Source organism: Phalacrocorax carbo, chromosome 12, assembly GCF_963921805.1.
Source record: "Phalacrocorax carbo chromosome 12, bPhaCar2.1, whole genome shotgun sequence".
NCBI classification, from domain to species: domain Eukaryota; kingdom Metazoa; phylum Chordata; class Aves; order Suliformes; family Phalacrocoracidae; genus Phalacrocorax; species Phalacrocorax carbo.
Genome location: NC_087524.1, coordinates 19319575 through 19333328, shown reverse-complemented (window position 1 = coordinate 19333328; position 13754 = coordinate 19319575). Strand labels below are relative to the sequence as shown.

Here is a 13754-nt window from a genome sequence, read left to right as displayed (position 1 = left end):
ATTCAGGTTTAGAACAACAATAGCAAGGTCATCCATGCTACTTCAGCACAGATTTTGATCAAATCCCTGAAGGTTAGCCTGCGCAAAGCTGCTTTCAGGTATCATAGAGCTGAAACCATGGGAGGTCATTCAGTTCCTGGCCATCTCGGATGCTTCCATGGCCACCATGAGCAGCACCCACACACCTGCAAGTCTAAATCATGCGGTCTCAAACCACAACTGTGACTGATATAGCCAGATATCACTGGGCGGGCTGATGGTCAGAACCTCGGCTGTAGCCCAGTACCTTTTAGCACACCTAAAAGAAAACAAAACTGTCATGTTTACGGAACAGGCTCTGCCTGAATGGGACTTTTTTTGCTCCTATCGTCTCCCCTCGGGTTATACACAGACAATGCTCTCCAAACCCCCTTCCAACATGCAGCTCTGACCCTTCCGCTCCACCTTCAGGTCTTTCCATCCCCATTCCCTCCTTCCCGATTCACGGTCACGGTGAACATGCCGCCTGATTATCTGTTGACACACACATTTAGCACTCCTGCGCCCAAAGCAAGAAATTTGGAAGCTTTTCCAACTTCCCCTCCAGATGATGTCACCCTGGGCGGGCGCCAGGCTGGGTTACGAATTAAAATCCTTCACTTCAGGGTCAGACATCCTCCTATTTTTAGGCCTGATTTCAGTGTCACACAGCCAACAGCCAAGCTGAACAGTTCATGTTATTCAACTGCAAACGCCTGCTGGGCTTTGAACAAAGCTCGGCTTTGTGGCAGGTGAAGGGGCTCTGCAGCACAGGAGCCCTTTTTAAAGGCAGGTGGCAGCTGCTTTGCTCGGCATGGTGCTCCGGCAGTTCACGCCAAGATGAAAGCTACTTCAAGCTCCCTCCTACCCTCCACGAACTGCAACTGTAAATCCAAAACCGGGGTCTGAATTTGATCTGGCACTGCGGAGCACTGCTGGCTGCGTCCTGCCCCGCCTAGTCCTCTGGAAATTTGTACTGTGAGAAAGCCGCCTCCTCCAGTACAAACTGGGAACTGGTGGTGTCCCAGGGGATGGCAAGGGGGATGGGAAGAAAGGCTCTGTGGCCGCAGCGTGCAAAGCGCAAGGTATTATGCAGCCCCGAGCCTCTGAGCTAAGATACACTCGCCCAGCTCTGCTAACTCCGTCACCCTTCCCCAGATTCTCCTTTGTGGTGAAATAACACTGTGCTTTAATCTCCCTACTTGCACCACACTGACCAGCCAATGCCTATGTTACACTTTGGTCATTTAAGCAAGTGATGTGTTGCTGCGGGCGGAGCTGGTCCATGCCCAGCCTGGGCAGGGGCAGAGGAAGCTTCCCCAGAGCCCACGCAGCCTCCTGCACCCCAGCGAGCTGTCCTTACAGGCGATGCAGAGCAACAGATGCTTCTGACCTGCTTAAGGATGAGGGGACTCAGACCTACAGGTGTCCAGCTCTCCCTGCAAAGGCAACCTGGGTGGACCAGCTCTGGTGTTTGCTCTGCTGCCGTCAGAAATGGGGCAGGATGACTCCCAGCCCTTCCTTCTGCAGGAATGCAGCCACCACCTGCAGCACCACAGAGACGTGCACTGCATGGCCAACCTTCCCACCAAGCGGCAGGCTGTGCAACTCTGCTTACATGTAGGCTGACGGCAGTTACAACGCGTTGGGAGTGAGTAGGAGCTGGAGGGGCAAACCTGACACCCCCTCTTCTCCCTGCACCTCAGGGGGCACTCAGAGCACAACTGGGAATGGAAAAGCAACCAGAGCTGTGAAATACACTGGCATAAGTAATATGCAAGAAACATGGTCAAGATCACCCTCCAAAATGACTGGAGTCAGTCCCTGAAGGTGTCGCAGAAATGATAGTCACACAGGAATGGGCCTACGGACCAGGAGCAGCATTTAGCAGAGTATTAGAACCAGCTAATCATGTGGGCCCATTTTAGACTCAGTCAGAGCAGAGTTAAGAAAAGGAAAAAGCTTTTGGGACGAGCTGCAGGTCGATACGAAGAGTGAGTGACAGTGCGCACAGTGGCTGTGGCTGGCAGCCAGCCGGGGCTCCCTGGCACTGCTCCCCATGGGCCCAAGACCCATCCCTGTTCTTAGGGAGGCCGATGGCTTGAGTTTAAACACTTGACACAGGACACAAACCCCTTGCAGCAGCACCAGCCCCACATGCTGAATGAGCTCATCTTTCGGCAACCTGTGAGCGCGCAGGGCTGAGGTGTAACCGTACACGCTGTTGACAATGACTGAAAACCACAGACAAGTAAGAATCGTAATCACTTCAGGGCAAAGTGTGAACATGAGTCACGTCCCAGCACCAGCTGCAAGCTGTCTTCATTCCCAGCGAAGAGCACTGCCCGGCGCTGGCGGCAGCATGGGAGTGCTGCTCTTCACCCAAACCCCTTTTCTCACATTACGCTCCCACTCCTGCCGCAGTACATGACCACTCACGTAGGGAGCCATCGGAGTTTCCCAGCGCATGTAGAAGACTTAAAGCTGGGACTGCTGGGTGCTCTATTTTTAACTCAGGGCAAGTCACTTCATGCCTCCCAAAGGGGATGAACACCAGCCACCAGCCCAAGCCCAGCAGAAGCAGCTGGAGGGGGAGCAGTCCCTGTGTCTTGCGGCTGCTCCCTCGGTCTCAGCAGGCTGGCAGCCCCACTCCCATGCACCTGAACAAACACCAGTCTCCATCACTTCTGCAGCTGCTGGAAAAGCCACATGCCTGCAGCAGGGCCACCAGCATGGCTCTGGGACCAGGCATGACAGCTCGTGGTCCTCTGAGTGCACCCCACCTCCGAGCACCCAGCTCCCCTACAAGTGCACGGCCGTGTGCCCAGGCAGACGGTGATACAAACACAGGGCCCCTCAAGAGCAGAAAACACACCGGGCACTAGACAGCCATTCTGGGTTTGTTGGTTAAACCCACTCTCAGAGGAAAAAACAAATGTCTCTAGCTAAACCTGCAGGTGACCCTCCAGCATCCGCAGGCCACGTAGCATGGCATTAAAGCACGAACACTTGGTTGTCTTGTGCTTGCACGGCGCTGGTACAAGGTACTGCTCGGGCACCATGGCTCCCCAGCATGTTTATGGTGCGAGCAAGAGCCCAAGCCAGAAGATTAAATTTCAGATACTAAACCATTTGCTCCAAGGGAATTACATCAGCAGCTGACTTGGCCTGCCTCTCTCTTGTTTGCTTCTCTCTCCCATTGAAAACAATGCTCTACTTTGGTTTTATCAATCAGAGCAGTTCCCCCTTCTGCCACACTCCCCATGCTGCTTGCTGAGAGGACTCCACACACCAAGTGGGCTGGGATGACATTTAACTATGTGGAAAAAAAAAGCAGAGAAGAGGAACCTGTGTTTTAAAAAAAGGAAATCTCTAGTGAAACCACAATTGTGCAGCTGTCCCAGCTCTGCCATTTCTGCAGCACATTTCAACATGCTCATTAGCATTTTTACGGAAATAAAGTAGTTAGCAATTGGTATGGTATTCATCATAGCTGTCACATGTTGAACAAGCTAATACAGCTCGGCATTCTGGAAGTGACAAGTGTTGAGAAACACTGCTGCGCTCAGCCGGCTCCCAGGACTGCTTTGCTGTGGTATTCGTCTACTGCAGCCTTAGGCTGGCACTGAGAAAAGGACCCTAAAGATAAAAATAAGCAAGGACCTGCCTCATAGACTGCAGTGCTCAGGCTTGTGCCAGGGAGGGAGGCTGGGGGTCTAGCAGGAGCTAGAGGCAACCAGGAGTCTGCAGGTCCTCTCGACAGGCAGCCTGGGGGAGGCCACGGCTGTCTGCAGTGACAGTGGGTGCGTGCAGGAGGTGAACACACTCCAGAAAAACCCCGGAAAGCCCCTGAGCTGCCTTCTTTCAGGCAGTCCAGCCACCACCACCTCAGCCTCTGAATTATGTATCTGCAGGGAGGAGAGAAACACAAACTCGTTGGACAAGCAGCTGCCAAGGGCTCTGGTGCTACTCATGCAGATACACAAGGGTTCATGGCCGCGCTAGGTGGAGGAAGGCTGCCAGCCCAGACTGCCATGTAAATACCAAGACATCGAGGCACCAGCGCGAAAGAGAAGAAAAACAGAATGGCCATTAACTTTGGATGCTTTTCAGAGGGGCTCTGGAACTGGTTTAGTCTCACACATCAAGCCCACCTGAGCCATGTGCCCGTCCCAGTCCTTGCTTCTAGTAGTAGATACTGGTACCACCTCCTCCTCTTACAGCCCTTTATTTATCAACTTCAAAAGAGGAGAAATGGAAACCTTTAAGGCAGCCGTCTCTGCTACCTACAGCATGCGTTGTATGGATGTGAAGCAAGAGGGGAAGCAAAACTGCAGCACAGGCTGATGCAGTCACCACTGTCTTGATCTGCAAAATGCAAATTGCTTCCTTTCATAAGAGTTTGAGATGTGACAGTTGATTAGAGCAGGACTGATAAGGAAAAGCCAGTTGTTAGACAGGTAGAAAGCAGAACTGTTGAGACTGCTGTGTAATATTACTTTTCCTCACTGACCTGGTACATTCCTCCCTTATTTATCCTTGCCCCTACTCTCATCACAGACTGATCTCTTTTCTAATAATCAGATTAATTTTTTCACAACAGCACACAAGCATACATGCAGGACCCAGCATGGCTACGTCCTGAGCATACTCTGTTTCCTCAAGGTTTATTATGGTACCAACGAATAAATTAACCTGCTAATAATAGAACCCCCAAACCCCCATTTCTCTTTTAGACTGAAGAGAATTTAATTTACACACTAGCTGCATGCAACATAGCAGAACTCTCTACTCCCCCTTGCTCCTTTCAGGTGTGTTTTAGCTCAGGTATCATCTGCATTTAGAATAGAATAGAATAGAATAGAATAGAATAGAATAGAATAGAATAGAATAGAATAGAATAGAATAGAATAGTTCAGTTGAAAAGGACCTATAACAATCATCTAGTCCAACTTCTATTTCTAATATCAAATAGTAACTTTACTGAAAAGTAAACACTTGGCTATGTTCAGTTAAGAAAACAGAAATATTCAAGACACACAAAAGATGATTCTTTAGAGTCAGAGGGTAAAATGTTCTGCTTCCCAGGTTCCCCACTTGTAGTTGAACAACAAGGCATTTCCAATGCAATTTGTTATTTTGCATAGCGATTGGCTATACCCCATGCTGGAAGGTGGGTGGTTGCATTGTAACAGCACACCACAGCGGCAAGAACTTAAACCTTCTCATATGCCACCCGTTCCTGAAGCACCAGATGCTAAAACTCATTTCTGTGTCTGGACATTTGAATGTACTGGGAAAACGTAAGGCTCTCGTCAGATGAGCATGCATATACTAAGGCACTGCAGCATTTACTCTGAACTTCCTCTGCAAAGCTGATTCAAAGATTACAGTAACCAAACTGTGGCCGAGGAATGGATAAACACATGTGAAGATTCTCACGTGGACAGAGCAAACTGTGATTTGAATGTGCAACAAAAGGTAGATAACACTGTGCCTTAGGATTGATTGCAATCAGCTACCATGCTAAAATGAAAACCGACTTGCTGACACTAGGTTTTAATAAACATTGCTTAAGACATTAACTAACATGAATTGTAATACAACTTTTTACAGTGTAAACAAGGGTTGGAAGTCTTTCCATTTAACGCTTGAAACAGGCTTAATTATCAGGACTGTGAGGCCATCGAAATGCTTCTGGTTCTGTTTCAGCACAAAGGGAGTGCCTCTGCCTGTTTGTTCTCATTACGCACTTCTGGGACGCTCCATCAAGACCCAGGAGATGTGAACAGACTAATCAAGTTGTTCATCCTGGCTGTGGTTAGTAACGCAGTGAGCAAGAAAGCGAGGGTGGAGGGATGCTGCTTCTCTGCAGAGCAGTAAGATGTGACTATTTCTTTGCAAAAGGTGTCATGAGCGTTCATTTATTAGCACAGTGACAGCTGTGAATTTATCTATGGGTGAAAATCTTGGTTTTTAAGAATAATTTTTGAACTTCATTTAGGAGGTTATTATAAAGACCCACCCTGTTTTTCTCAGTCCTTAATCAGTTGATGATGGCAGACTAAAAAAAAACTTTCCTCTGTCACAACTTTTGTCTTGCTCATGTCTGGATTTTCCTCCTGGCAAGCCTATTTCCTATAAATCTGTACAAATTCTGTATGGTTTTTTCAATCAGATAAGAGGAACAGATCACAAGCCACTTTATTAAGAAAGTCAGGATAATTATTCTCAGGGGATAATTATAAAGTGGGGAAACTGAAGAATGGCAACATGAAGTAACTTGACCCAGATCTCCTGGAGAACAGTGGCAGAGCCGGAGAGACACGGCAGCTCTCACAGGCCTCGATCCTTTTATCCTCCATCCCTGGGGTATCCTTTGTGTCCGTAACGAGGCAGCTAAGGGATGTTGCAGTATCAGCCATAGCCATGAGCTAAATCCCTAATCAAATGAAAAATCCTCACGTGGGCACTGAGAGGGGATGAACCCATACTGCAAGACTCTGAAACCATTTCGGAGCCCACAGGCAAACAGCAGCAGCAGGAACCACTGCCATGAACATTCCTGGCTACCACCGTGCACCAGCAATGGGAAGATCTTTACTTACAAATCAAGATCTGTAAATAACAACAAGGAGAAAGGGCTAAGAAATTCTTCCACCCTGCCAAGAACCACCTGCAATTTGACACACTGACGCACCTGAAAGCTGTTTCCGATTTTACAGGGAGACAGTTGGAAAAGCCTCAAAGTAATTTTTCTCTGCTCTAACTTGCACGCTACAAAGAGGAACAGGAATATTATGCGGTATTGCAGAATCAATAGTTATTGTGGAAATTATTGGTTTGATGTCAAGGCCAATTAGCTGCAAGTGGAATTAGCACATACCCTGTGCGGGAAGACAAGTACATGTTCTTCTCTAGATGGGAAAGATGTTGGCTATGAAGGGCCTCCATACAGGTGTGCACAGAAACTTCGTAATTAGCGTCACATTTCCCAATGCCAAAAAAACTAACACCAGCTTCTTCCCTTGGTACGCAAGAGTCTGCAGCAATGACTTGATGTGTCCTGTAGATGGTACAAACTGAGAGTGACCAAACCTGCAGACCAGACTGACCCTTCATATTTGGATTTCACATCTCAGAAAGGCTATACTTGCCCAGCCCAACTACTCACCCCGTGCCAGAGGACCATGCTGGCTGAGGTCAATTCAAAACACCATCTTAACCCCTCACCTTTCCATTATTGCCCTGGCTTGCACCAGCAGAAATTTTATTCCATGTTGCAGCTAGGCTTTGTTACATTTCATGGACTAATCTACACCATTCCTTGTTTGGCTACTGAGAATCATAGAATCATAGAATGGTTTGGGTTGGAAGGGACCTTAAAGATCATCTAGTTTCAACCCCCATGCCATGGGCAGGGACACCTTCCACTAGCCCAGGTTGCTCAAAGCCCATCCAACCTGGCCTTGAATGCTTCCGGGGATGGGGCAGCCACAACCTCTCTGGGCAACCTGTGACTGTGCCTCACCACCCTCAGAATGAAGAATTTCTTCCTTATATCTAATCTAAAGAGCTCAACACCTGAGATTAAGTCCTGCTTGAGGATTAAGCGCTTTAGAGGAGATGAAAAGTATAGATGCAGGTGTGAGGATCACGCAAAGTTTGTCATACTAAAGGAAATCAGCTGCACAAATTTTACTAAACTTTAAAGATCCGAAAGAAGCGAGACAAGGGAGCTAATTTTCAGGACTTCCATGCAAGGTGGTGTAAAACTGAATGTTTTTGCAGCAGTTTAATCCACACTGTGGATCTCACCCCGGGAGTAGCCAAGAAAGAAGAAGACCCTGCAGAGGCCAGGAGGGTGAGAGCCCTGGGAGGGAGGCAGCCCGGGGCTATGCCTCCTCTCCATGCACACCCCTTCTGCTTCTCCTCTGGACCTCGACTCGCCTGCCAAGCCAACCACCCCCCGCCCCGCATTCACAAAACCAGTTCCTCAGTTCAGCGGGGAGCTGGCACCCGTCACCACTGTCACCGAGCAACAAGGCACAAACACCACCACGGAGAAAGGCTCCTGCGACACTGCAGGCTGAAGTCAGCTTCCTGCACCCGGCTGGAGGCTGCCCACCCTGCGGAAGACCTGTCCACCCCATCTACTGCTGAAACCCCTGCATCAGCAGATCAACAGATTCTTTCCATAAAAGGCTTTCAGGGCCAAAGGGGACTTTTTCTTCTGGCCTATTAAAGCAAGTAAGATGCACCGAGTTGCTTTGCAGCCTTCAATCTGCATGTGATCGCTGAAGTACCTTTGAAATACAATGAACAATACTGTAAACCTTGGCTCATGTGTACTCTTTTGTGTTGCTGTGTGTGATCTTTGGTGGCACTTGGCGGGCAGCAGACCTCAAAGATGCTCATGTAAACTGCATTGACCCCTGAAATCAGGAGAGCTGCCCCGATGCACATTCGTGCACTGGGGGTGACAATGTCTGCCAGTTGGGGACAGCATTTAGGTGAGGCTGGAGGGGTACAACAGGATCCCTTGGACATACAGAACAACATGCAAAATGTCTTCACTGGGATAACATGTGCAAACAATGGTACCTCCACCTATCCAGCAGTATGCTGTGAAATGCAACAATTCCTTGGAATTGTTCCTCTGTTATTTTTTATTTTATTCTCAAATCGGCTCTGCCTCTGTTTTGCTGAAGTGAAGCACCATTGTTATGGTGGAAATGGAAAAAACTACTCACGGCCGTAGAAACACAGAGACAACTCAAATGCGTTGATAACCCATGCCCCAAGCTGCAAGCCTCTCATAACCGAAATCTGTGGAAATCCGACAGCACCAACACTCAGGGTCTACAACAAAACCCTGATGCCTTTGTGCTTCGCACTTCTTTTGCAAGAACAGCCTTAGCTTTCTGGGGAGGTCCCGAAGCTGCGGCTAATACTGAAGTAAATGTACTAACGGTGCCATCCAGAGGTACTTGGGTGTAGCACACAGCTTTGTCAACAAGAGCTAACCCCTAAGTGAAAAGAGAGGACCTGTGCATAATCTTATATATATCAGACCTTAAACTAGCTATGAAAAACGACATTTTCTCTTATTTTTCATTTCTTTTGCCCATCAGCTTTCATTCACTTGTTATTTTCCATCCCTCTCAATACTCACTGAGTGTTTTCAGTTTCCACATATACTAAATCAGTCATTCTTAAAAATAAATACATCCCTGGCCTCTCTCAGCAAATAGGAGCTATTTCATTTTACTCACAATTGCTACAAACAGGACCACATGCTCAATTTAGAGAGACACTTACCTGTATTTCATTGCCATACGATAGTACATGATTTCAGATAACAGCAACCACACACTGAAACAGGAAATGTTAACAGTGGAAAACCATCTTTTTTTCCCCATCTCAAACAGCTGATGACTCTCTTTCAACTGTGAAATCATGACTCAAACTTGATAAAAGAAAATGTTTTTCCAGCATGTGATTATACATATTTATATACGCATGCGTGTGTATATGGTTTATATCAGTTTTCTGAACAGTTTGGATACAGCATCACCTGTGGCGTATCTCCTAATGGGCAAAGTATGTCACAGGAGATATCTGTCCAGCAGCAAAGCTCTAATTTACCTCTGTGTGCAGAGACATATCTTTCCCTGACACCCCTATCTGTGTGACATTAAGATGTGGATTCACAAAGTGATCCTATTAACATCAGGGTAAAATCAACTGTTGAAACTTTATTTTCTCCATTAGGAAATGAATGGGATTACACAGATTACAGACAAATAATCCCACCAGCACAAACTATATACTTACTTTTTTAATCTTTGGGATTTTTTGAGCTTTGTTCAGATTGATAACTTATTTTGAGATGTACTGGCTTGTATCTGTCTCATTCTCCTCAGAAATTGCCACTTACTGGTCCATTAGAATTAAGGCACTGGGTATTATATTATCACCTTACACAAACTAAAAGGAAAATTGAGAAACAGATTGACTTGAAAACTAACAAAATAACTTTTCAGATAGCCTATGGCAAGCACCATTCTCACTTGTTGCATCCCTCCCAAAAAGACCATCCTTCTTTTACAGTCTCAGTACTAGAAAATCAAGAACTTGAAAATCAAGAAAAACTGTATAAATTATGTCAAATGACAGATGCTGTTGCTGAATGATGCCTACTACAAAGAGCCATGGTCACGGTTAAGAGGAGACCGTTAAGAGAAGATTCTAAGTGTTATGGAACCCGAACGTTAAATGTAGGGACCGATGTCTGCACTGCACTGGGAGAGTCACCGCGAGCTGACCTCAAACCCAACCTGGCCTGAGCATCAGGTGATGGCTTCGTTTTCCACCACCCAACCCTGGACCATGCCCTGTTTCTAACTGCACTCAGGTCTCCTATCAGCAGCTGCAGGGAGGTGGCTTTTGCGTCAGTGAAAGCACAGCATCATGGAGACACCTGCATGGAGAAGAGCTTGAAGGGTCATTAGGAAGCAGTGGGTGAGCCTGCAGAAGCCTGCACTCTGGTAAGACGGGAAGTGGAGAAACAGCTCTCGCATTCCAGACATCTCAGTGCTGAATACATGTCTGGAGGAAACAGTAGACATATGGAGTCCTTCATAAAGCTGTGAGATATGACCCACAGAGATCACCGAGTCGACAGTCTAATTTTATAATCTTAACCCTGCTAGAAGTTTCAGACACATCTTATAGCAAGTGTACAACACTTTCACGCAGCAGCAAAAAAAATTAAACCAAAACCCAAGAAACACACCAGTTCTATGCAGCGATGTAAAAATTGTAGCAGTCATTTAACAAAAAATATTCCTTTAAAAGATCAAAGACAATATGTCTTCCCCTTTTTGCCACTTTCATACATGCAACATTTTCCCAAAAGGCATTTTGCAAATGAAAACGTCATTATCCATCCAAGCCTATCTGCTGCACAAGGAGGTGTTTGTTCAGATTACAAGTGGAAGTGTACCTTGATGGCTTGTTTGTGCCACCAACGGGAAAAGATCTGGAAAAAGCATGGAAATAATCCGCTCTTGCGCATTCACTTTGAATATGTACCAGGTTCTAAACCACAACTCCTTTCAGAAATTAGTCTGCTGGAAGGAAATCAGAGCACAGTGTCGTTGGCAGAAAGGTGAACACAAAAATCATTACTTACATTCATTTCCCCCTTTTCCACGACTGCCCCCCACGGAGCGCAGGGTGTAGGGTGTGCACTGACCTGTACTTCCCTGTCCGCACTTGCAGAGCTCTCATACCGCACCGCTGGGCCCCTCCGACATCATTCACAATATCATCTCCAATCATGATGGCCTGTCAAAACAATGAAATAGGGAAAAACTGGCGTCAAGTGAATTTTATTTCTGCCATATGTCACACTCCTTTGACATAACAAACAGCTTGATTTGATGTTTAATACTGCCATCAGACAAATTAAACAAGATAATATTGTCATCGTGTTGATTAAAAGTCATCCTACCTTGAATATAATTCATGCTATAGCTCCTCGAGCAATGTACTAGTGCAGTACACATCTGCACAATTTGTAATCAATCACAAAAATCAAAGTGATTTGCCAAAGTTCAAAGAAAATGTTGAATTTTATGAAGTTAGTCCTATTTTGTTCTTAATGATGAATTTATGTCATGCTCCAAGCAGTTTAAATTAAGCTTAACTTTCTTAAAAGTTTCCTTGAAATCTCTATTCTAAAAGCCAGTTAAAAACTTCAGCTTGTGATCACTGAGATCACAGACTCACAGACTGGCGGGGGCTGGAAGGCACCTCTGGAGCTCACCCCGTCCCACCCCTGCATGAGCAGGCACCCCCAGAGCAGGGGCACAGGGCCGCGTCCAGGCGGGGGGTGAATGTCTCCAGGGAAGGGACCCCACAGCCTCTCTGGGCAGCCTGTGCCTCTGCTCTGGCACCCGCACAGGGAAGGGGTTTGTCCTCATGTTCAGGGGGAACTTCCCGTGTTCCAGCTTGTGCCCGTTGCCCCTTGGCCTGTCGCTGGGCACCACTGAAAAGAGCCCAGTCCCATCCTCCTGACACCCACCCTTTAGATATTTATAGGTATTGATGAGATCCCCCCTCAGCCTTGTCTTCTCCAGGCTGAACCAACCCAGGTTTCTCAGCCTTTCCTCACAAGGGAGATGCTCCAGCCCCCTGAGCATCATCATAGCTCTCCGCTGGACTTGCTCGAGCAGTTCCGTGTCCTTCTTGAACTGGGGGGCCCAGAACTGGACGCAGCACTGCAGATGTGGCCTCACTAGGGTGGAGCAGAGGGGGAGGAGAACCTCCCTCGCCCTGCTGGCCACACTCCTTTTAATGCAGCCCAGAGATGTGTAAGTTCGCAGAGCTTGATCCTAACCCATACTCAGACTGGCACAGCAATTTGGAAAATCACTGTAAAATCTAATTAATTTATTTTTGCACAATGTGATATGGTATGTATAGGCCTAGTGTGGCTTGTGTTACAGTCAGCTTAAGTCTATGCAAATACTAATAAACTCAATTGAGTAGATTGCCAAAAAAAAACGTAACTGAGAAAAGGCCTTCTGGCTGTGCTAAGATTTGTCTGAGTGTCTGATGAAAACATGTCGCATCCATGCTCACTTCAGAGTTCCTATCTTTGTTAAAGATCTTTGTTAAATTTAAGTGTATCATCCAAGGGGTTTCTCTCATTAACTACCGCATCTTCAAAATTTCAAGTGCTTATTACCATTCTGCATTAAATATTATTACATTTTTTTTAATTCTTCAAATTTAAAAATGGTTGAGTGTGCTCATTTTGTAGTTTCAACAAAAAACAGCATATACACAAAACAGTAATCTTCAATTAAAAGGCAAAAAAGCAGCTTTCAACCTTCCAAAGGCATTCTGGATTACTTTGAAGAGAAGAGAGGTACTGGGGAAACACACCAGCTTTGAAAATACGTGATCTAGTTTATCTGCCCGATTTTAAAGCGTGTTTTTGCACCTTCTGTATCAAAGTTGAATTTTATCTAAAATACATTAATTAGCTGCATCTTCAACCACTTGATCTTCACCTTGTGGACATAACCTCCTGCTTCCTAAACATAACTGCCAGGCCTCCACAACAATGACAATGGCACCTCGCAACTCTAGAAACTCCTACCTGAATTCCCATTCCTTCCAAGTACTTTTCACTATTTTCATACCTGTACATCAGATACATGGAGTCACTATGCAAACTGTTTCTTTTCCTACTAAAGGAATTGCCTGTATATTTTGTGTGGTTCGAGCTTTTTCTAGGGTCTGTCATGATGGGTCCTTGTCCCACATACAGCGTTTGGGAGGTTAAAAGGCACATTTACAAAGAGGACCAAGGTTGCCTTAGATGGCGGCTGGGTTACTGAGAGCAGCACCAAGGGGGACGCCACTGGGCACGCACAGAAAGTCAACCCAGCGCTTTTCCATCTGCAGAGAACCGAAAAATCGGCCGTTGTCAGCGAGGTCATGGGAAAGAGGCGCACAGTGCAGAAGCAGGGATTGGCTTCTCCCAAAGCAGCAATCTAAAGGGAATGCTGAGTCTTTTTCATACAGCTGGCTGCAGCTTTAAGGACAAAAACATACAGAAAGTCTGTGTTGCAGGTGCCACTCCCGTTACCAGTTCTGCCTAATTCAAAATCTTCTTCCTTTGCCTTCACACGGAAGCACCTCTTTTTTACAAAGCACGC

General features: G+C 46.5%; 1 protein-coding gene across 1 annotated transcript in view; it reads right to left on the bottom strand.

Annotated features, from left to right (window-relative positions):
• LHPP (phospholysine phosphohistidine inorganic pyrophosphate phosphatase) overlaps positions 1-13754 on the bottom strand; it is an 85576-nt gene that overhangs the window by 45585 nt on the left and 26237 nt on the right. The window contains exon 6 of the mRNA XM_064464349.1: positions 11279-11370. Coding sequence (XP_064320419.1) covers positions 11279-11370 — 92 coding nt within the window. The remainder of the gene's footprint in view (positions 1-11278; positions 11371-13754) is intronic.